This window comes from Dipteris shenzhenensis, chromosome 2 (assembly GCF_047967505.1).
Source record: "Dipteris shenzhenensis isolate YYH24624 ecotype China chromosome 2, Dip_SZ_1.0, whole genome shotgun sequence".
In the NCBI taxonomy this organism is placed as follows: domain Eukaryota; kingdom Viridiplantae; phylum Streptophyta; class Polypodiopsida; order Gleicheniales; family Dipteridaceae; genus Dipteris; species Dipteris shenzhenensis.
This window is the reverse complement of record NC_141597.1, coordinates 47,947,424-47,970,134: the sequence shown is the minus strand read 5'-3', so window position 1 is coordinate 47,970,134 and position 22,711 is coordinate 47,947,424. Positions and strand designations below refer to the sequence as shown.

General features: G+C 40.0%; 1 protein-coding gene across 2 annotated transcripts; it reads right to left on the bottom strand.

The window, feature by feature from the left end:
• Positions 1–12,712: 12,712 nt before the first annotated feature.
• Positions 12,713–21,945, bottom strand: LOC147904884 (protein yippee-like). Of its 2 annotated transcripts, none has more exons than XM_087388993.1 (5): positions 21,227–21,945; positions 20,527–20,570; positions 13,512–13,620; positions 13,289–13,344; positions 12,713–13,176 (listed from the first exon to the last, which is right to left on the bottom strand). In XM_087388993.1, the coding sequence occupies exons 1-5, from the start codon at positions 21,320–21,322 to the stop codon at positions 13,095–13,097; spliced, it is 387 nt and encodes a 128-aa protein (XP_087245119.1). In that variant the 5' UTR covers positions 21,323–21,945; the 3' UTR covers positions 12,713–13,094. The 2 variants fall into 2 exon arrangements, with proteins under 2 accessions (XP_087245119.1, XP_087245127.1); XM_087389001.1 differs by lacking the exon at positions 21,227–21,945 and adding an exon at positions 20,899–21,216.
• Positions 21,946–22,711: the final 766 nt, after the last annotated feature.

The following is a 22,711-nucleotide window of genomic DNA, read 5'->3' as shown; positions in this document are numbered from 1 at the left end:
GAGAGAGAGAGAGAGAGAGAAGGGGAGGGGGACTTCTATGTATACATATACACACACATATATTTATTTATTTATATTATATATACATATAAATATAAATTAAAAAGTATTAAACACCCACACACACACACACATATAGATGTGTGTATGTGTGTGTGTGTGTGTGTGTGTGTGTGTGTGTGTAGAAGACTTTTATAACACCCCTTTCCATAGTGAAGAGGATAATTTAGAGTAGGAATGAGAAATGTTTTATAGATAAACTTTAAAATAAACATCCACTAAGAGTGAAGTAACATCACTAGAGGGTGAATAATTTTTTCTATAAGAAAAAGGAAATGTGAGCAGTTGAGCTTTGATAAGTCGTTAGCAGCATCATTTTTATTGAAGAGGGGAGTCTACCTAATTGCCACCATCCAATAAGAAAAACATGGTGAGAACTAGTTAAATCTTAGTTGGGAAGACAGGTGTCATAAACACCCCTCCCTTGTTATCGGAGTCACAATAAAAACAAACACTTAATAATTGACTTACAAAGCAAGTTATAAAAATTATGAGTGCAAAGTTTGTATGGAGTAATGGTATGATCACTAGAAGTGAAGCATTTCCACAAACTGAAAGACAAATTAAGTTTAATGAACAAAATTATTGTTATGAGCATATAGAAGGTAGGGAGAGAGAAAATGTTAGGAGAGACCATTTAGAATTTTGGAAGGAGTTTAAAAAGGAATGGAGGGGGAAGAAGGAAAGAGATAGTTTAAGGTATAAAGAAATAGTGTGCTGGGAGGGTGGGTTAAGGGAGATAGAAAGATTAGGAAGAAATAGAGAGATAGGTTTAGGTATTATAAAGAAATTAGAGGGGAAAATTGTAGAAAATTAAGGGTAAGGAGGGAAAGAAAATGGAGTAAGGACACGTGTTGAAAATATCAAGAAATAGAGGGGGAATTTAGAAAATAGAAAAATAAGTTAGGATTATAAAAAATAGAGTGGGAAATTGCCAAAAATTAAGGGTAAGGAGGGAAAGAGAAAGTGTGGAGGCACACAAGGACCGAGATGTAGTCTTTGTGAGCCTAGAAGGGGCAGTCGTTAGAAGCAGTTAGAGCAAAGAGGTAGAGAGCAGACTGAGTGGCTCAGCGCGGCGAATGGTGACGGGAGTCATGCTGTTGAGAGTCTAAGAGAGCATGGACAATAGTCAAAGGGCAGTGAGATAGTGAGGATGGCAAGAGAAAGGCAGCGCAGCGAAGCAAGCAAGTGACTCGATGGTTTGCAGTAATGAGGTAAGGGAGGGCATCACTTAAATAGGAGGTGAATGGTAGTGGAAAGGTTAGGGGAGCAGGGAACCGAGTCGATTCATTGTAGATTTTGGGGAAGTGTGATAGTCGAGGTAGTGAAGTGCAATAGTCGGGGTTAGGAATAGTTTAGGAGGTTTAAACTACGTGGATTTAAATAAAAGAAAGAAAATGCATAGGAAAAGCAAGGAAATTAAATAAAAAAGGAGAGTTTTAATAAAAAAGGAAAAGAGTAATAGAAAAATAGGGGAAATTTAGATGAAATTATAAGAAAAAAATTAATTAAATTTTTAAAAAGGAAACAAAAATGAGAGGAATAAAAAGGAAATAATAAAGGAAATTTAGGAATATAAACGGGGGAAATGGAAGAATGGTAAACCAAGGAAAATGAATTTTAAAAATTAAGGGAAAGTGCAAAAAGGGGGGGGGGGGGGATAAGTGGGGAAATGAAAGAAGGGGGGGGAAAGGAGGGGGGGGGGGAAGAGATAGGGTAAAGTAAGTAAATGTAAAGGGGAAAGGAATAGGAAGTGTGTGTGTGTGTGTGTGTGTGTGTGTGTGTGTGTGTGTGTGTGTGTGTGTGTGTGTGTGTGTGTGTGTGTGTGTGTGTGTGTGTGTGTGTGTGTGTGTGTGTGTGTGTGTGTGTGTGTGTGTGTGTGTAATACTTTTTAATTTAAAAGAGAGAGAAAGAGAGAGAGAGAGAGAGAGCAAGAGAGGTATAGACATGTGTATGTGTATATGTATATATAATACTTTTTATTTAATTTCTATTTCTTTTTGGGTAGAGGTAAATGTAGAGGAATAACTATAGGTATAGGGATATGTATATGTATGTGTATACATACATGCATTTCTATATGTGGCAAGTTCATGAAGAGTCTCCTTAATTATTATATTTCTTTTTAGAGACATGAGAGAGAGAGAGAGTATATTATATTATATATTATATATTAATGGAGCAACACAATTCCCACATGTATACGAGGTCAATGACATGAGTATGAGTGCAAGGCTTGCCATTATCAGAGAAGATGCTCGACAAGATTTGTATTATCAAATATCATCATCTATGTAGTGATTCAACAAGGAGCTTAGGGAGATATAGAAGGGAGGGAGGGAGGGAGGGAGGGAGAGAGAGAGAGAGAGAGAGAGAGAGAGAACCAGGTCAACAAATCAGTTAGTATCAACTTCCTTATGGAAGCCCCCCAATCTATTGAGAACACAGTCAGAAGATTGTTGTCCCTGTTGAAGCTGATGAAGCCCAAGATACGATAATGGTGACATCCTTTTTGTTCTTCAATTAAAGGAGGAAGGGTGTAACCTTTTTATTGAGCACACATTAAGGCTTACCGAGGCACTATGCACATTTCAATTTGCGCCTACTCATTTTACGATGGCAAGGGTTTGAGGAACTATGTTTAGCTCCAATTAACCATAGTTATTGTTGAAGTGGGTCAAGGGAGATAGTGAAGCCATATGCTATTTGGTCCATATAGCATATGCTATTGTTGAAGTGGGTCAGGGGATATAGTGAATCCATATGCTATTTGGTCCATATAGCTTGATTCAATTAGACTCTAGAAGTATAAAGAAACTTCTCCACATTGCTTTGACCATTTGGTCACTGTCATTATATTCTTGAATCAGAACAGTTACTACACTTCCACCCAAGATAAATCAAGCAACACTGGCCTACATATAACTGTATAGCTAGCTATTCATTTCTAAATCAACTCTAATCTCTTGGGTTGGTTATGCCTCCAAAATGTAAGCCGATCCCCGTTCTTGAGACTGATTCATTGTTTGAATGAGTCATATTGTAAATATAAGTTTTGTGACCAATATGTGGGAAAACTATAAAATGTCAAGAGCCTTGACTAAGATTGTTTTGAAAAATATCTGAATCAGTCATATTGTAATGATATGTTTTGTGACCTATATGTGGGAAAACTATAAAACATCAAGATTCTAACTAACATTGTTTTGAAGGAAGGAAAGGCCAGATGACTTGTGAGGGGTATTCCATATCCATAATTGATAGACCTTTCAAATTCTTGTAAATAAATGAATACTCCTATAACTAAAGGAAAATTTTTCAAAATTACTAGAAATAAAAGAGAAAAATTGAAACCAGCCATGGAAACCACCAAAAAATATTATTGAGGGGGGTGGTCCACACCCTTAAATTTAGGAATGAGAATCAAGCAAACTGAATCATCAACATTTTATAAGGAGGGTAATCCTCACCCTTGAAATATTAACAATAATTAAATGAAGGGAATTAATATAGGAAAAAACAAAAGATTACATTAGACTATAAAGCTTACTTGTTGAAAATTGTAAGACCAATTTTGAGGGAGGCAATTATTGATTTTGCTACCATGAAATATTGATCCATAGCTAGTAAAAGAATTCATGCCAAGCAAATTACTTTAAGAAAATAAAAAAGAGATCTATTTTATGAAAAAGAATAGTTTAACGAGACTAACATAATGTTATACATTTTGGATATGGTTATTAGCATACAGCATGGGGGTACTCCTCACACTATGTTGAGTGGGTTATCAAAACTTATGGATGAAAATTAATAAAAAGCTAAGGGGAAATATAAGCATAGAATGAAGAGGCAAGACTAGATTATGCTTCCCTTTTTAAGTTTGAATCATTCATTATTGCCTACTCATATTTTACATAATTGCTTCTCCTTTAAAATCAAACAAGCTTCATTAATGAAATAGTGGGATTACTATGTGAGAAAAAAGACTAATAAATTAAACCTCAATCAAAATTAAAAAGAATTAAAAACCTACATATAAAAGTATATGAAATAAATTTAATTAAAAAGGGAAATTAAAACATTTTAAGAAATTATACCATAAAATCAACAAACAACTACAAGTATGAATATATATGTATATATAAAGCGTAAACACATATAGATATCAACAAACAAATAGATAATATAAAAGTATATAATCAAATAACTAAGAGTATATAAGAGAAATAAATTAAAGAGATATATGAGAAAAGTACTAGAAAAAACAAATTAAATGAAGAAGGAAAAAAACTATTAATTAATTAAAAATGAAGGGCCTAAAAAGAAACCCAAGGTCTAAGAAATTAAAAAGGGGGTTGCTTATATACACACAAACACACACACACACACACACACACAGAGACTAAAGGAACCAACTAATAGCAAGTTACTATAGATATCTTCATACGCGACCCGTGAGTAGGTTCGCAAGATAATGAAAACATAAATAAATGAAAAAGGAGACAGCAAATACAACACGATGCAAGTGTACCCACGTAGAAAACTATCAAGCCAAGAGTAGCTATATGATAGCTTGCCAAAAGAAAAATAATCTCTGTCCGCAACAATGTGTCAAAGTGCAACCACACAATAGGTGCAAGGTCGTGAGTAGTCAAGTGGTCCAAAAGGGACGAGTCATTAAGCAAATTAATCAAGAAAGTCTATCAATTGGAGAAGGAAAGAATAGTAAAAGGGAAAGCAACTGAGCGCAACTATAAGTGAGAGTGGGACTAAGACTAAGATGCAGCAACGAGTAAAACACCACCAAAATGGGCCAAACCATAGGCTACACAGAGGGCTAACCTCTCTTATTACCAAAGAGCCAAGTAGAAGTGCAAGCAACAGGAGATCCCTAGGAACCGCATCGTTGCTAGGTAGACAGGGAAAATTTATGTGGCCAAGGGATGGCAAGAGAGTATAAGGCAAGCAAAATTCTTGCATGTGAAATGGAAGTCCAGATAGAGGAGAAAAGATGTAAAGGCTGAATCCTAATGCGACTTACACAACTAGTGCCTAATTCTCTAAGTAGTAAGGTTAGGGAGTAGCTAGGTGAAATGGTTAGGTAGTAGAGTAGTAAGGTTAGGGAGTAGCTAGGCGAAAGGTTGATCAGAGAGAGATAGAGAGCCTAGTGGGGTTTTAATTGAAATTACATGGAATTAATAATTACCATTTGACAACTCAGAGAATCATAAAATTACAAGGGGTAGAACATAAAATAGAAGGAGGATTCTTGTGATAAATTAAGGGGGGGGGGGAAGAGGGGTGGATGGCATCATAGTGAAAATGTATAAAATGGAAGTGTGTGTGTGTGTGTGTGTGTGTGTGTGTGTGTGTAGGGTAACAAGGCCGATTAGAAAATGTGTGTAAGATGTTGGTAACATTGTAGTGGTTTTGGGGTTAGAGTCAGGGAGATGTGTGCATGTGCGTGTGCATGTGAAAATTTTTTTGAGAAAAGAGTGTGTGTGTGTGTGTGTGTGTGTGTGTGTGTGTGTGTGTGTGTGTGTGTGTGTGTGTGTGTGTGTGTGTCTATGTGTGTGTGTGTGTGTGTGTGTGTGTGTGTGTGTGTGTGTGTGTGTGTGTGAGAGAGAGAGAGAGAGAGGGATTTGCTACTCGAACAACATCGCATGGTCTCTCATCTAGCTCAATTGCTAAGCAAACTTCTCATAGAGCCAAGCTAAGTAGTGCCTATGTGGAGGGGGTCTCGAAACGTGAAATTTTATTTCTTAAAATTAAACACATTTTAAGATCCCACCTTGAGACCCATCGGAGCGAGTCTCTAACCCATCATAGACGGGTCATGTTACTCATGTATCATTCATGACTTTGGAAAAATACGCATTGGGGTACTTTTATCCTATCTACAATGGTTGGAAGAGCATATTTCCTTGTTTCTCACCACAAGTCATGCATGAGTGTAAAAAACTACGCATTAGGGTGCTTCTATCCTTTGTGTTTTCTCCATGAGATATGATAGTTTCTAAGTGCCTTAACTTACCATCTTTTAGGCCCATTCCAAAGTATCATACCCATACAAATATATTTTTCATGGTTCGGCATGCACATTTTACTATGAGTGTGAAAAAATATGCATCAGTGTACTTCTAGGCTATGTCTGTCTCCAATGGGTATGATACCTTTCAAAGTCCATAAACTTGTCCACTTTAAGACTCTTGAAAAATATCATTCCCATCAGATATCATTTTCATGGTTGGGCATGCATCTTTCCTTGTTTCTCCCCATGTATCATGCATGAGTGTCAAAAAATACATATACCATATCTGCATGTGCAATGGGTATGAAAATTTTTCCTAGGCCTTAACATTATCTATTTTAAGTCAAATGCAAAGTATCATACCCATCGAATAATTTTTTTCGTAGTTGGGCATCATGCATGAGTGTCAAAAATATGCATCACAATTATTTTATCATATGTGCATGTCTTTGATCAGTATGATACTTTGCATTGTCCTTAATCTTATCCATTTTAAGGCTAGACAAATTATCATACCCATCAGATATCATTTTCATGGTTGGGCATGCATATTTCCTTATTTCTCCCCATGTGTCATGCATGAGGTCCAAAAGTACGCATCGGGGTGCTCTTACCATATGTGTATTCTACAATGGGTATGAAAATTTGCATAGAATTTAATATTTCCCATTTTAAGTCATGTGAAAATTATCATATCAATTGAATATCATTTGCATGGTCAAGCATACCTTCTTTCTTATTTCTTAGCATACATCATGCATGAATTTGAAAAACTACGCATCGGGGTGCTTTTATCCTATGCGTTTAACTTTGATGGGTATGTTTTTAAGTCACATACAAACTATCATACCCATTAGATGTCACTTTCATGGTTTGGGCATCCATTTTCCCTTGCTTCTCACTAGGCATCATGCAAAAGTTTGAAAAATACACATCGAGGTGCTTCTATCCTACGTGTTTATCTCTAATGGGTATGATACTTTTTGAGGGCCTTGGTATTACCCATTTTAAGTCCTATTTAAATTATCATATCCATCATTTATCTTTTCATGGCTCAGCATGCACATTTGACTATGTCTCACCATGCGCCATGCACGAGTATGAAAAATACACATTGGTGTGCATCTAGGTTGTATGTTTATCTCCGATGGCTATGATAATTTTCAAAGGACTTAAATTTATTAACTTTAATATCCACGAAAAGTATTATACCCATCAAATATCATTTGCATGGTCAGGCATCCTTATTTCTACCCAAAGTATGTAGAAACACATCGGGGTGATTCTATCCTACACTTATTTGTCTCCTGTGGGTATGATAATTTTCAAGGGCCTTTATCTTCCCCTTTTAATTCCCATCCAAAGTTTCATACCCATCAGATATCATTTTCATGGTTGGGCATGCATATTTTTTTGTTTCTTTTTTTTTTCCATGAATATTTTGTTGTTTCTCACCACCTATCATGCACGAGTGTCAAAAAATAAGCATTGGGTATTGTATGTGCATGTTTTTTATGGATATGATAGTTTGCACATGCCTTAATAATATCTAAATGAAATGCCCATGCAAAATAGCATACCCTAATAATGATATCATTTGCATGGTTGGGCATTCATATTTCCTTGTTTCTCACCATGCATCATGCATGAGTGTCAAAAAATACGCATTGGGGTGCTTCTATCCTATGTGTGTATCTCAGATGGGATACTTTTCATGGGCCTTAATCTTACCCATTTTAGGTCCCATGCAATTTATCATGCTTGTCGTATATCATTTTCATGGTTGGGCATGCTTTTCTCCTTGTTTCTTAGAAGGCATCATGCATGGTTAAAAATATGCATTGATGTGTTTTCAGTCTACGTGTCTATCTTTGAATGGCTATGACACTTTGCAAGGGACTTAACTTTACTCAATTTAAGGCCCATTCAAATTATCATACCAATTGGATACCACTTGTATAGTTGGGCATGCATATTTTCTTGTTTCTCACCACATGTCATGCATGATATTAAAAAGATATGCTTGAGATGCTTCTATCCTATGTGGTTACCTTCAATGGGTATAATACTTTGCACATGTATTCATCCTACCCACTTTAAGGCTTATTCCAATTATCATACCCATCGGATATCATTTGCATTGTTGGGCATGCATATTTCTTATTTCTCACCACATGTCATGCATGAGTGTCAAAAAATATGCATCATGGTACTTCTATCCTATGTGTGTGTCCTGAATTGTATAATAATCTATAGGGTTCTTATTCTTACACATGTTAAGGCTTGTTCAACCCATCAGATGTCGTTTTAATGGTTGGGTATTCATATTTTCTTGTTTCTCGCCATGCATCATGCATCCGTGTTAAAGTATACGCTGAGATGAGTTACCTTGCACTGAAGCTTGTACACAGTATAACCTATTACCCCTCCTATAGAAAGTTATCATGCCTAAAATTCTTTGGAACACAAGAGAATTTGGTACATACATCTACAATGATGATGTAATAAAATACAATTTCAATTATCATTTTTTAGCCTCTAGTTTGCTTTCAAAAAGCTACATAAAACTGATTGTGTCAGCTATCAGTTTCATTGCATCCTATCATTTATCATTATCTGTTGTATCATATCCTCTAGCATTGCCATGTTTTCATTCATGCTTATTTATATTGCATCGTGATAGTGCTACATCATGGTTGTGGATTATACATCAAAAGTCAAAGGTTAAATATTATATTCTCCATCCGTTGAGATTCAATTTGTCCATGTACTTGATTTTATGCATACCTTTCCTACATAGTGCACTTCACCTGTGATGCAACCAAATATGTGTGCCAACTTCCAATGTCTTCACACAACCTGACAAAATGTCGAACAATGGTGAGCCACCACATAGACAACATAGCCAAAAGCACTTACATGAGAGGAGGCCTAATAAGAAAAGGACTGCAACTATGCAATTTGTGCATGCTATGAGTGATTGATGTTGTGCATGCTATGAGTGATTGATGTTGAACCTCCACAACATTTTCCAGACAATATCCATTGCACCCTCATTGTGGGAAAATCTTGCACCCTCATTGTGGGAAAATCTTACTGGCATACATTGGATGAACATTAAGAACTTGCTGTCCAAGGAGGTGTCCTAGGAGGAGGCCTTATCAATATAGTCACTAGAGTAGAGGAGGAGGAGGACATTGAGGGAATCCAAAGAATTGAATGTGCTCCTCGATAGATTTGATAGTAGAGAGAATGGGAGATGGAAGGTTGCCCAACGATGTAGCAATAGATTCATAGCTAGTAGAGAAGAATGGGAGATGAAATATCAGTAATTGTCCAACACCCAGAGTTCCAAACTTGGGCATGTGACAGACACATTGATGTATATGTCAAAGAGCCCTACCATGGCGACATGCCCTTGGACTTTGAAAGACATTGTTTTCACACAATATGAAGGGACTCTAAGTAGACTTCTCATCATATCATGACAAATTTCAATTAGTTCCTAGGATTAGTACTTGTTTGTGTTCACCTATAGACTAGGGTAGTAAATACACAAATGTGAATGCGACATAATATATGTTGTTGGATTCATTGGAGGGATCATGAGAGACATCTAAAGTGCAACTTGAGAAGCTACAAGATGAAAATGCAGCTCATTTTAAGGAGATACAAAACATTGTTCATGGCTATACAAGCATAGTTGAGAACTTGAACAGCATGAACTCACACTTGAGGTAGGAGTGCATGGATCAAAGAGCAACATTGAATGGGGAACATTCAAAAGGACATTGTGATGTATATATCTCACCATCCTACAATCCAACCTTATCTAGTGGAGATGCTTCTAGTGGTGGTAGTGGTAATGGATTCCTATGCCCTATTTGTCAAACAATATTTAATCTTTGATGCATCTTCTAGATTTTATACTAGACTTATGTTTTTCACCCCCACAATTTTTTGCTCTCCTTTTGTGCTACCCAACAAGTCTCTAGCTATACCTTGACTAGAACTCTCACGAGCATAATCTAGAGAGGATGTTGCATCCTCTTGTGATTGTGGAGCTTCTTTGTTTTTTAATTGGCATTGATACCTTGTTGAGCTTCATGTTCCGTCATCTTGTGATTGTGGAGCTTCAATTTGTTTTTCACTAGCATTAATATAGGCTCATCAACCACATTGTGCATAGTATGAATGAATGAGGCTTCTATGTTTTCACCTACATTTACAATCTGCCTCCTATTTGAAGCTTATTCCATGGATTAGTACTTCTAGCTACTAATGGTTCTCTTCTTGCACTTCTCGTAGTTCTCCTCTCGCACTTCTAGTACCTATGCATCTATTTCTTATCTCCATACTTTTAGATTCACAAACAAAATGCACATAAGCATACGCACATACTTATAGATTTTCACTTCTAGTACCTATGTATCTATTTCTTATCTCCATACTTCAAGATTTTCATACAAAATGCACAAAAGCATAGACACATATCAATCCAATCTCTCTAGATACTATTGGCAGTTTACACAATATAAACTGTAGTGTGTGTAAGTCGCATTAGGATTCAGACTCGATAAAAGGTTTAAAAATAATTTCTTGGCAATCTCATCACTTCACTCTCATCCATAGTCCTAATCGCATTCATTGGATGGCAACTGTAGTAAACCCTTACTCCAATATCCTAGATGTTTGAGCACTCGACCACTTCTTCTACTATAATGAACACTCTCTCCCTTGCCCTCATCCTCTCGCAACTCGCTTGTGGATCGTGGTCCACCTTACCTCAACGTGCTAGGTACAAGAGCTATGCAATATAATCTTGTTGAATGAGGAGTGTTTGTGGCTCTCACAAGACTTTGTATAAATAGATATCGATATGGATATAGACATATAACCCAAATGATGACTTGCCATGCATACGCTCCCACTCTATACTAAGTTTTTTTAAACCCTAGTGTGTGTTGAAAATCTGGCTATAACCACAATACTCATCCATGAACAACATTCTTAACTTCCTACATGGTCTAGTATACTATATGTTATATTGGGAAAGAATTAGGCACTAGTTGTGTATGCATCAACTACACAAACTCAAAATCTTTCCATAGTTCTTTGGCACTACCACAATTGGAAATACCCTATTTACAATATTAATGAAGCTTGCACATGGCAATTGATCCAATTCCTCTTTAAATTGTCTAGAGTAATCTAGGTTCATGTAGTCCCTTTGCTAGCTAATTAGTGTGGCATCTAACACAAAGGGTATGGCCGCTACACCCAAGGTACATACATAAGGGGTACTTAAAACCCCTTCTATTATGTAAGGGAGGTTCACTTAGTGAACCCCCTAGCCTTCTACAATGGTAGGGATCTTGCAAGTAAACACCACTCTTTTGATTTTGTAACTACCACTAGCAGGACTATTGCTAGAAAGGAAAGATGGCAATTTATTTATGCATCTTTTTCCCCATCCTTTAGACTACATCCTTATCATCTTCCATTTCATGGGTAGCACATAAGTTCATTCTTTGGCAAAGAGCTTTGCCATATGATTATATATAACCTTGCAACATTCACACCGTCCACTTCCAAGGCCAAGTTGCAAGGCATTCCAAGATGAGGTTTGGAATGAAAGTGTCTCTCAATAGATTTGTCTGACATGATCATGACTTGAGAACCAAAAAATCAAACATGTGATTGGAACACGCCTATAGTCTCATCTCAACACGTGCCCCCTTTCATCCTCTCCACAGTCTTATCCTACCTAAATTTTTTCCATTATTCAAAGCCAAAGCTGTATATTTTACACATGGTTATTTTAGCCCTTTTTACCTCACCCAAATAACTTCTAGGTAAGTTCCTTGAAAGTTCATCTATCTCCTAATTCACCAAAACCTCAATAAAGTCATAACCCTCTTGAAAGTTATTTTTTAAAGGACTCTCCAAAGGCTAGTTTTTCATAAGAAAAAGGGTCTCAATCTCAAACTATCCAAATAGAGTCTAGTTTGCAAGGTATCGCGCTTTTTTTTTCAACTTCGAATTTCCCCAAATAGTACATGTCCTTAGGAACCTACCCCTCAGCTCATGTATAAATTCTAATTTTCTAAGCTAATACCAATAGAGTACTATTTGTCATTTGGTGTGCACGCCTATTTCACGCCCCTTTCTCGTAACATCCAACGAGTGCTCCACAAGTTATGCAAGGAGTCCTTTTTCCTTAGCTTGGGTTTGCTGTATAAATGTATTGATAAACACGGGCCCCATTTTTGCCCTAATTGGATTATAATCACTTCCTCTATTGTTTGAGACATTATGCTCTAGTATACATATAGCACTACATTACACACTCTTTGTATCAAAATTAAAAACAAGAACCTAGAACACATGCTACACACCCAATTTATGCTCCCATTTACACAGGCATACACTTTTACTATGGGATATATCTGGCACCACATTGAATAATGTCAAAGACTCTTGATTATAAAGAATGCTAGTCATATAGGAAACCACATATCATCATAGAAAACCATTGAAGGCATACCGCAAGAAATCTGAGTTTAACAAGCACATGGTACACATTGCATCATTATCAAATACACAATACAATGGCTCTGAATACTTATCTTATACACAGTTAAGGCCATAATCCATGTTTCAATTGCAGTCTGGAGAATTTACGCCACATTAGCAAGCAGCAATATGGACAGTGTACATAGAAACTTTTTACTTTTTGACCCATACGTCATAAAGACATTCTGCCCCTGAAAAACGTGTTGTGGAACTGCCATTCCATATTTCAGTCAATTATTTTCCTGAAATTCAAGGTCGAAGGTAGAATTATTGGTAGCAGACAGCTTTGAGGAACAACACTAAAACAACAGCATCAAGAGCATGAAGATCTGTCTGCATGGTTACTCGAGGCAACCACTGCATGTTCAAGCATCTAACATGCCCTTACAAAGATGCCTTGTGAAATAGTCAGTAGTTCAGTGAGCAATTAAGGATCATCTGCATCACTGCTTGTAGGATTGGCTTCTGAGCAGAACTCACTACCACTATCACCACCTGCCATTCTTGCCCTGTGTCAAAAATAGTGTACAACATCATCAGTGGATGGAATGTTTCTTACAAAGCTGTAAAATACACAGGGAGTGCAGAGTTACTTGAATATGACAGATTAAAAGTACATACAGCTCCAAAATGAACTTCCCCTCTTTATACTTCTGGCTCTTTTCATATGCTCTTTCCTGCAACAGTCCGATTTTTTATAGCCCTTCAGTCAATGCTGATGAACATGATTGACCGTGATCTAAAATATGAAATCAAGATGACGGCTCTGGATGTAACTTTCCTTAGCCATTAAAGCACAAGTCAATAGAGCACTCAAAAGGACAAACAACATAAATAAACTTACATATTTCCATCCAACAATTTGATGACAACAATTGCAATAAATGTCACAAACTGTATGCAGCCCTGTTGTCATCATCCGCTCTTCTTTAGATCCTGCTAGCACATTGACTCTGCAAAATCAAGCAAGGACAATCATCAGTAATTTGCACACTCACAGAAATGCGAAGGGATCCACACTGTAACGACAGCTTGCAGGTTTAGGCAGCAGGAAGAGGATGCTCCAAAAAGTAGATAGGGGATCAGCTGGACCTGCTAAGGTGCATCAGACAAAAAGTTGGGAAAACAGTGTGTCTAGGAATGAGGCTTTTTTACTAACAAATTGATCACAGGCAATTCGTGAACATCCTGGCCTAGCATTGCAGATAGTAGATGACCTACAGATGTAAGCACCAAAGCTATATGCAGCCTACTTGAAAACTACAAAAAGTGCGCACTGATTCTGAAAATAGCCAAGTTTGTCATTAGTATGCATTTTCCTGTGCGCTCTGATTATACTCAAGGCAATGCTATAGAGCAGATATACAGGATTCCCAGAAACCCTGGATGGAGGTTATTTGAATGATGCTGAAACATTCTGGCAAAATGTTATTACCACTCACCAATCCTTGGGAGCAGATATGGTGACTAATCAGGTCTTCTTGGACACTACTTCATAGATCGCTCCTTGGTGGTTTTTTCGCTTGGTTGCATTGGCTACATGGCGCAGACTTAACTAGAACTACATCTAGTCGGCTCAGGATGGCACAAGCGGATACTCATGCTTCTGTAGCTTGGCGTATCGGTTCTAGAAAAGCATCAGCTTCACTGATTCTAAGAACCAGTTTTGCTCGTTGTGCAAGTCGCTGTTATGGACCATCACCACTCTAGACCGGCCCTGGAAACAGCCAAAGTCAATAAGCACACTGCGTTGAACTCGTACAAATCTGGTATTGGCAACCTGGCATACACAGGACTTCTTTGGCATCTTTGTTTTATTGGAGTATGGCATCTCATAGTGAGAGAGGGCTTCTATGTGAGTGTGCCCGTCCGGAAGAGGCTAGCCTAGGTAGACCTAGATAGGCTAGGATAAGCAGGGTTTAGGACAGCATTGGGTGCCCAAACTGGGCCCCAACCTGACCCAACCCGATCCAACCTGGGTCAGGTCAGCCGACTGGCTTCGTCAGGTCAACTGACCTGGCTGGTCGGTTCATTAGGCAGCCCCCCACAGTGGCTGGCGGCTTATAAAAGGCCCCCCCCCCTCCCACTCAATGTCTCACACTTGGGCAGCTCATGGAGCATTCTCTCACCTTGTCCACTCGCCTTGGCTATGGATTGTACCCTGGATAAACCAGTTGCTATTGCCTATATCTGTGTCTTTCTCTCTCTCTCTTTTCACACTTCTGCACATGCACAACTCTCACAAGGGCATTGCCACATAGAAGACACCTCAAGGGAGCAGCTCATTCAATGCTGCTGTGAGTTTTGCTGCTGCAAACAGAGGACGATCTGAGGCAGCTGTTTATGTTGCGTCCATGATTGGACTAACTAGGGTATAGGCCTGACTAACCTGGGATCTAGGAATAGATAAACGTGGTCTAACCCAGGGTCAGAAATAACCTAAGGTTGAAACTTGAGACCAGAGCTAGCAAAGGTGAGGTCTAGAACCTGTCCATAGAGCTAGCCCGCTGAAGGCAAGGCATGGCCGAGCTATACTTGGCAAAGGGTGGCCACAAAGTAAAGTTACTTTGTGCATGCATGCTAAAGTATCGGCTCACAGCTAAAGATAGACGAGGCCTATTCTTTAAGTATAGGCGAGGAGCTCATTATGGGGGGTCCGAGGAGTGCGCTCCTCTAGACATAAACCTGTTGGTCTCAGAGCAGCAGCTAGAGGAAAGGGCATGTGGTATGGGATGCATGTCTTGACTTCGAGGCTGGCTGGCTCTCCACGGTGGTCTAGACCTCTAGCTCGGGGGTGGCTCGATGTACTGAGCCTACGGTTGGGAGGTGAGCTGCTAGCTCCAACCCTTAAGGGTTGTATGCAGGTGCATCCCGTGGTTTCATACCACTCTGGCTTAGAAGTTGTACCTTACCAATCTGGGGCTTACCAAACCTGGATAGGGGTTGTCTCAGTTTAGGTGCAGTGACCAGTCTGCCCACGCAGTGGACAGAACATAGGGGTCAGCCACCAGTCCTTGAGGCGGCTTGCCTGTTCGTGGCTGTTTGAGAGTAGTGGATGCCACTCCATACGTCTGATGTTTAATCCACCATCTATCCACTACCTCATTAAACATATGGGTGGTCTCGCGGATTTTCTTCATGTCATTCTTGATTTCAGAAATGGCAAAAGCCTCTTCCCATTTGTGCAACCAGGCTTCTATGACATCAAAGCTACCGTCAGTCATCCGACTAGAATACTTTACTGGCCTATAATTGGCAATATTAGGTATCTTAGCCCTCCTAAGCTCGACCGTATGAACACTGGTTTCAGGCTCCATTGGAGCTTTTCCTTTTTCATCCCGGGATGGTCTAGTAGACATACTGTGAACCATTTTTCTAAGTTCGGATTGCCCTAAGTTTGCTTGCAGTTGCTAAGCCAAGAATCTGTTGTAAGGCAACAATCCTACCTGATAGTGTGTGGGCCGCAGGGCGCAACACCTGCTAGGTCGGCCGGACTCCAGATTATAAGGCGTCCACCCTTGAGGCCTCTTCTTCAACCTTCATTGCTATCGCTTTACCTTTATCCATAAAGTCCTAGATCTAATTAACCTGCCTAGGTTGATTGAGTGTTTTTTTTTTCTAAACACCACCTGAAACTGCATTTACAACTGGAAACCCCAACCTTCAAAGCCACAGCTATACAAGCATCATTGGAAATACTAGAAACTTCCAATGCTCCAGAGAACAGCTAACCAGTCATAAATCAAACTGCAAACCAAAATTGTTTTCCCTAAACTAGGGAAATTGCTTGCAACCCAAAATAACCAGAAAAACTCCTCCTGCAATAGAGGAACTCAGAGCTTTTAAAGCACAAACAAACTGAAATTTAAAAGCTCCTTGGTCACTTTTTGCTCGATCTGGGCAGAGTTGAAATGCGCAGCCTGTCTCCCAATTCAGATTATTGTATATATAAAGTGCTCCCACAACATCATGTGTGACCACCCAGCCAGCTGCAACAAAAAAGCTCTCGAGCCCCACTCTCTGTCCGTTCCACAAGCTTGCGCGCCAGTAAATAAGGTCCTTGGGTTAAGCAGTCCCTCAAGCATCGTACGTCACCAACACCCTGCAGCGCTCCCAAAAACCAGGTCTAGTCCTAGTCCAGCCACTGTGCGCAGGGCAACACACGTACACCTTGTGCAATTCCCTAGTTTCTTTCAACCGAGTCGCCACTCTAGCTCCTTGATCAACCCACGGTACAGTAGAGGGAACTACTACCTCAACTAATGACCGCCGTCAACCCATAGGTCACAACAATAGAATTGCTAGACAGAATTATATGAACTGCTCACAGACTCTCTCTACCAATGTACAAAGGCTGGAATCGTCATCGCATTGCTTACCGCCAAACCGCCATACGTAAGCACCAGCCCTGACTACCAACGGAATCAGGATACATGCAATTGCAAATCTAGCTTGTACCTAGATGAATCCAGGAACATTCCCAAACTCATCCTCTAAAAACACAACATAGTGCAGTTTCAATCTCATGATAGTCACTCACAAGGTTGAAAACCATAAACTCCATCATGCATAGCAGGGACTAGCTACTATGACATCCCCACTGACGTCATCAGCGCCCAACAGTGGGTGTAGACCATAGTATAAAAATATGCTCTCACACATACAAATCCACACACCCACACATACTTGAGCATCCATTTATACAAAGTCTTCGTACTGAGTTTCTGTCGGCACTCCGGAGGTGAAGGGCAGACTCAGCCATGATGAAGGCTAGCACATAAGGAGAAGGCTAATCAAAAGGTAGTCCAAAATCTCTTCATTCAAGCTACAACTGCTTGTGAAGTCTAAACATTTTCATTTTAGTCTCTCCCCAACGAGCATCTAAATCTAAATCTAGCTGATAGGGCAACGCACCATTTAAGATAGAAAGAATTATCACAATACCAGCAGGCCGCAACTTGGACGAAAACTTCACAAGGTGAAATTTGCATGTCCGCTAATACGGCAGAAGCATATACCTAGATGAATCCAGGAACATTCCCAAACTCATCCTCTAAAAACACAACATAGTGCAGTTTCAATCTCATGATAGTCACTCACAAGGTTGAAAACCATAAACTCCATCATGCATAGCAGGGACTAGCTACTATGACATCCCCACTGACGTCATCAGCGCCCAACAGTGGGTGTAGACCATAGTATAAAAATATGCTCTCACACATACAAATCCACACACCCACACATACTTGAGCATCCATTTATACAAAGTCTTCGTACTGAGTTTCTGCAAATCTAGCTTGTGCTCACAAGCTCCTGACCACCATACGGAAACCTTTTCATCGTTTCTTCTCCCAGACAATCTCACGCCTGTTTCCCCACCAAGCCTGTGAGACAAAATAGCTCCCTATCTGCAGTCGTGAGGTCCTTTAATCTCATCTTCCACGCCTTCAAATCGATGACGAAAGATAACACCAAGTCCCTCTGCTGTCATCTAGCAATTCATCATCAGCCTGTCAACTCGACATGCAGCTCCAACCTGGCCCAACCAGGGTTGAGTCAGCCGACTGGCCTGGTCAGGTAAACCAACCTGGCTGGTCGGCTCATCATCCAGCCCTCCAGGCTGGCTGGGGCCCTATAAAAGTCCCCCTCCACTCTCCACTAAGTGTCTCACACGTGGGCATTCTTGGCACATTCTTCAACCTTGTCCAACCCCATTGGCTGTGGATTGTAACCTCAATAATCCCATTGCTATTGCCTATATATGTGACTCTCTCTCTCTCTTCTCACGCTTCCACACGTGCACCACTCTTACACCTTTGCATCAACCAAATTTTATTTCTAATGGAAGTATACTATATGCTTGTTTATTCAGACCACTTAAAGGAGATTGACTATCAGGTGCTCCTTTTCACAGGAATTCAGATTGGATGCACCTTTGACATTAGTACCCTGCAATCTGCGCATTTGTTGTCTTTTGGGGGATCTTGCACACAGGATATGAATGTGTGGAGAAGACGAGATATTATTAGATATGTGGAAGAAGAGGGGAGATGGTTGGTGAAGAGGGTCCCTTGAGTAGCTTCAGTACTTGTGCCTTATGGAGCTTCTCTCATTATAGCATGGATTAGATCTCTCCCTCTCGGGAGCTGATTGGCTGTTTGAAGTCTGGCTTATCTGAAGACTTGTTACCCACATCCTCGACCATAGCCTCCATCCACCCATGATCTATTGATATCAATCTGGCATCATCAAATTCATACCCTTCGTGAAATCTAGGATCGCTGCCCAAGTAGTTGCTGCTCAGCATGCTTGGATGCTTTTTTCTTATAGCTCAAAACAGAATTTTCCTTTTCACTGGAAGTTATGGCATAGATTGACCCTGCCTTAGGTTGGTTAACCAAAGGGAGTTTTTCATTTAGCTTTCCTCTGCAGCCAAGAACTGTTAGCTCAAGGTTTCAGAATGTTAGAGCCATGAGAAGTTTAAGGAGGGAAGAAGGAGGAGGGAGGGGGTTTCTGTCCAGACTGTTAGCCCAAGGTACCCTTTGAAGAAGAGTGAATTGATATAGGAGAGAAGGTATTTCCATAGAGCGGTCCAGGCACATATATACCACATCATAAGCTCAACTGTAAATCACCGTAAAAACTGCATGCATAAACCGTACCGTATTACCCAAGAAAAGTTGCATGCATATTTGAATCAACTATGTCCAATCACGGTGGAAAGTGCACCCAATCGTTTTACCTGTGAATACACAAAAACAGTGCCCTCTTCTCTGGAGAATGACCAGGGTGACCTCAGTAAAGCATTAATGTTTATTGTGGTACTGCTTTTGAAATCAAAGACCTAATGAATACCACGACAATCTTACCCATCAGCAAGAAAGGGGGAGGGGGTGGGGGACCACGGGTGGGGGGGTTCGGGTGGGGGGGGATTCCGCGTTGCCTCCTTTTCTGCTGATAGATATGATCAATAGTTGGGATTCAACAAGGACTGAAGCGATTTGGGGAGTGTTGGCCCCAGCATCCAGCTTGCATGCAAGTCTTAATGTTTCTTGTGATACTGCTTTTGAGATCAAAGACCTAATGAATATCACTCTCTAAAGTTCTCTTAGAGAGACAGTCCACTTAAAAATATCCGTAATTGCTTGAAACTTTCCTGATCTTTTAATTTTCACCACTGCTGGGTAAGAGCTCCGCTCTCCCATTGGCTACAAAAACATTTACATCTTCTCCACTGCTCTACAGATTGACCCGCTTTCAAACCAAGAAGAACAAAGTGGACAAGCCAACTTGTTCACATTATCAAAAGTTGACTCTGCACAAAACCTGTAATGAGAAGTCATAAACAACTTGATTAGTCATCTAATCTGATTTGATATAAAATGCAGGAACAAACAATCTGTCCACAGCGGAAGCATCTCTCCAGCACACTTGCAAACTCCATCAAAATTTATATCCAAGTTTGGCTTTCAGTGATGCCTTCTCCTCACATCTGACACGATCCATTACAACCCATCTCAACTTCTACTTTGAAGTTTTGCTTCAGTACTTCAGATCTAGAGACAAAAGAAAGTTTTAATGCCATGCCTCCCAGTTACAACATTATCTGATGAGTGAGGTAGATTTTCAACATTCATCAGTCAAATGCAACCGCGAGGTACAGTTGGCCCAAAGGCAACATGCTGTGATTCCTACTCTTATACAAATTCCAGTACATGAGGCAAACGTGTGCATTATTGAACTTCAAATTTAACCCTTGCAGGTTGCTATACGCAAAAAGATATCGACAATTATTCACAATAATCAACCAAATAGCTGACAATAATTAATAAAATGAGTAAACTGGTAGGAGAGCTTACACAGTGTTGAACAGATAAGCTTTCCCTTGTCGGCAATGAAACGCCTGTAACAAGCACCACTCAAAATGAGCCCATTTGGCTTCAAGTTTGGGCACTAAGCATCATACTAAAGTCTCTGTGACAGATTAAATGTTGCATACAAACATATCTAGTGGACTCAGAAACACCACGCATAATGGTGAGTATGGGAAGTAGATATAATTTCATACTATAAGCTTTTCTGGTCTGTTCACATTTGTTTGCATTAAAAGGTAGAGTTCTGTGAGCAATTGTGTCTATTTTTTTATGTTTACATGCCAGTGGCACTGAAAGGAAACACCTACTTTAGTATTGAATACCATGGCACATATTCCAGAAAAAGACTAAACTTACCATCTGTATACTGGGAAACATTGCATGCATGCTTTTACGGGTTTTCAAAGAAGTGGAAGCGTATGGAATAAACATGAAGTGATGACGAGATGTTCAACCAACAAGATGTTCTACTAAACCTCCACCACCTAGGCCACCATTTATGATTATGGGTGTAAGCGAGATGTAAGTTTGCCGGCATAAATTTCCTGTCATCGCAGACCTCTGCGATCAAACCTCTTTCAAACGCCATATGCAGCATCACTAAATTCACAAGCGCCAATCACACGGATGTACTCCACGTATGATGTTTCTTAGAGATTGAAAGCTCCTGGTAAATGAAGCCCACCTTGGAAACAAGCTCCTCGGTATTGGCCAGGTGGGTGCGACAAAAGCGACAGCTATATACTCTTCCATCCAGCTGTATCAAATATAACCTGCCCATCTGTGCCCGGATTAGGCTTAATCTAGCCAACGAATACCAGGTTTGTCCTCCTCTTGCCCTTCACCGTGCTCCTGTGAGCGTGAAGAGTTTATAATTTCAGGACAATCGGTTCGAATACGTGGCCTGCATAAGAGGAATCTCAACCAACTACGATAACGCTCTCAAATCGCAGCGACGGTTTCCTTCAAGTTGAATAATTCGTCTTCACTGAGCATATTCCCGTGTGTTAAAAAATGGCATAGTCCTCAGAAGAGAAGCCACCCGCGTAAAGAAATGTCATATGCCGGAGGCCCTGGAACAATATAGCCTGAGCTCTGCTGACCCATAGCAGGCTGCCTCGGGATCTCAATCACCGGAAGATGGATCGCTTCAAATGCATCGGCCGGGGGAAGGGAGGGAAGCGAGCAATGCATATAATCTTTTGACGAGGGGAGGGCAAAGGAAGATCAAAGCGAGGTGTTGAAAAACTGGGCGATGGTGGAATCGGAGGGGGGTGCAAGAATTTGGAGAGTGTCAAAAATGAGAAGAGGACGGTGATGATGATGATGAAGAACAAGGCCTCAGGAGAGAAGAGTAAACTTCAAAGTTGCAAGGGACAAAGGAAACGACAAGGGTACAATAGAAGAAGGTATCGTGTGAGGTTCACGTGAACTTAGTGCCCCTTAGTTTCATATCACCTTCCAACCACTTTCCACACCACCCGTGGTTTGAGCTTTCGCCCACCTCGGAACTCGTCCCCCGTCGAAGCCGGCATTGAGAGTGTCACAGTCCAATATTAACGTGTCCCCTGTTGAAGTCTGCGTTGAGAGTGTCACAGTCCATAGAAGCCAGCATTGAGAGTGTAACGGTCCACTATGAGCAAAATGCTTTTTTGTTTTTCGACGAGAGAACAACATGAATTAATGAAAGAAGAATAAGAAACTAAATACAAGGATAAGGACTTGAAAATAAATACAAGGATAAGGACTTGAGTCAGCTATAAGACTATAGCCAGCAGTCTTGCTACTGCCATGGCCAAAGACTCATCCTGTCTACCAAAGTAAAAAAGAACATCCAATGACTCTTATCTCAAGCGTAAGTGAAAATTCATCGGCATCAAGATTTTCCTAAAAATCACTGAATTCTTGCACTTCCACAAGCCCTGTAGCATAAATGCGTGAAAGCCTCAAATGGAATAATAGTCTTCAAGGCTTTGTTAGGGCATCTCTTCAAGACATGTGCTACATACATAGTAGCCTCCATTCGAAAGTTATTAAGCAACCCCTTCCCTTTGACCATACATCTAGCCATCTCCATTAGGGACTTATTCTTCCTTTCTACAACTACATTCTATTGTGGTGTGTATTCCATAGTACACTGGTGCTTAACTCCTTGCTCATCCAAGTGTGC

What these genes read in the sequence shown, in the direction of transcription:
- LOC147904884 (XM_087388993.1), bottom strand. Translation starts at nt 21,322, where the DNA reads ATGGGCAGGTTATATTTGATACAGCTGGATGGAAGAGTATATAGCTGT. An exon ending in CCGAGGAGCTTGTTTCCAAG is followed by an intron (nt 20,571 to 21,226) that starts GTGGGCTTCATT and finishes TGCTTGTTACAG; the next exon opens with GCGTTTCATTGCCGACAAGG. An exon ending in GCTTATCTGTTCAACACTGT is followed by an intron (nt 13,621 to 20,526) that starts GTAAGCTCTCCT and finishes TTGATTTTGCAG; the next exon opens with AGTCAATGTGCTAGCAGGAT.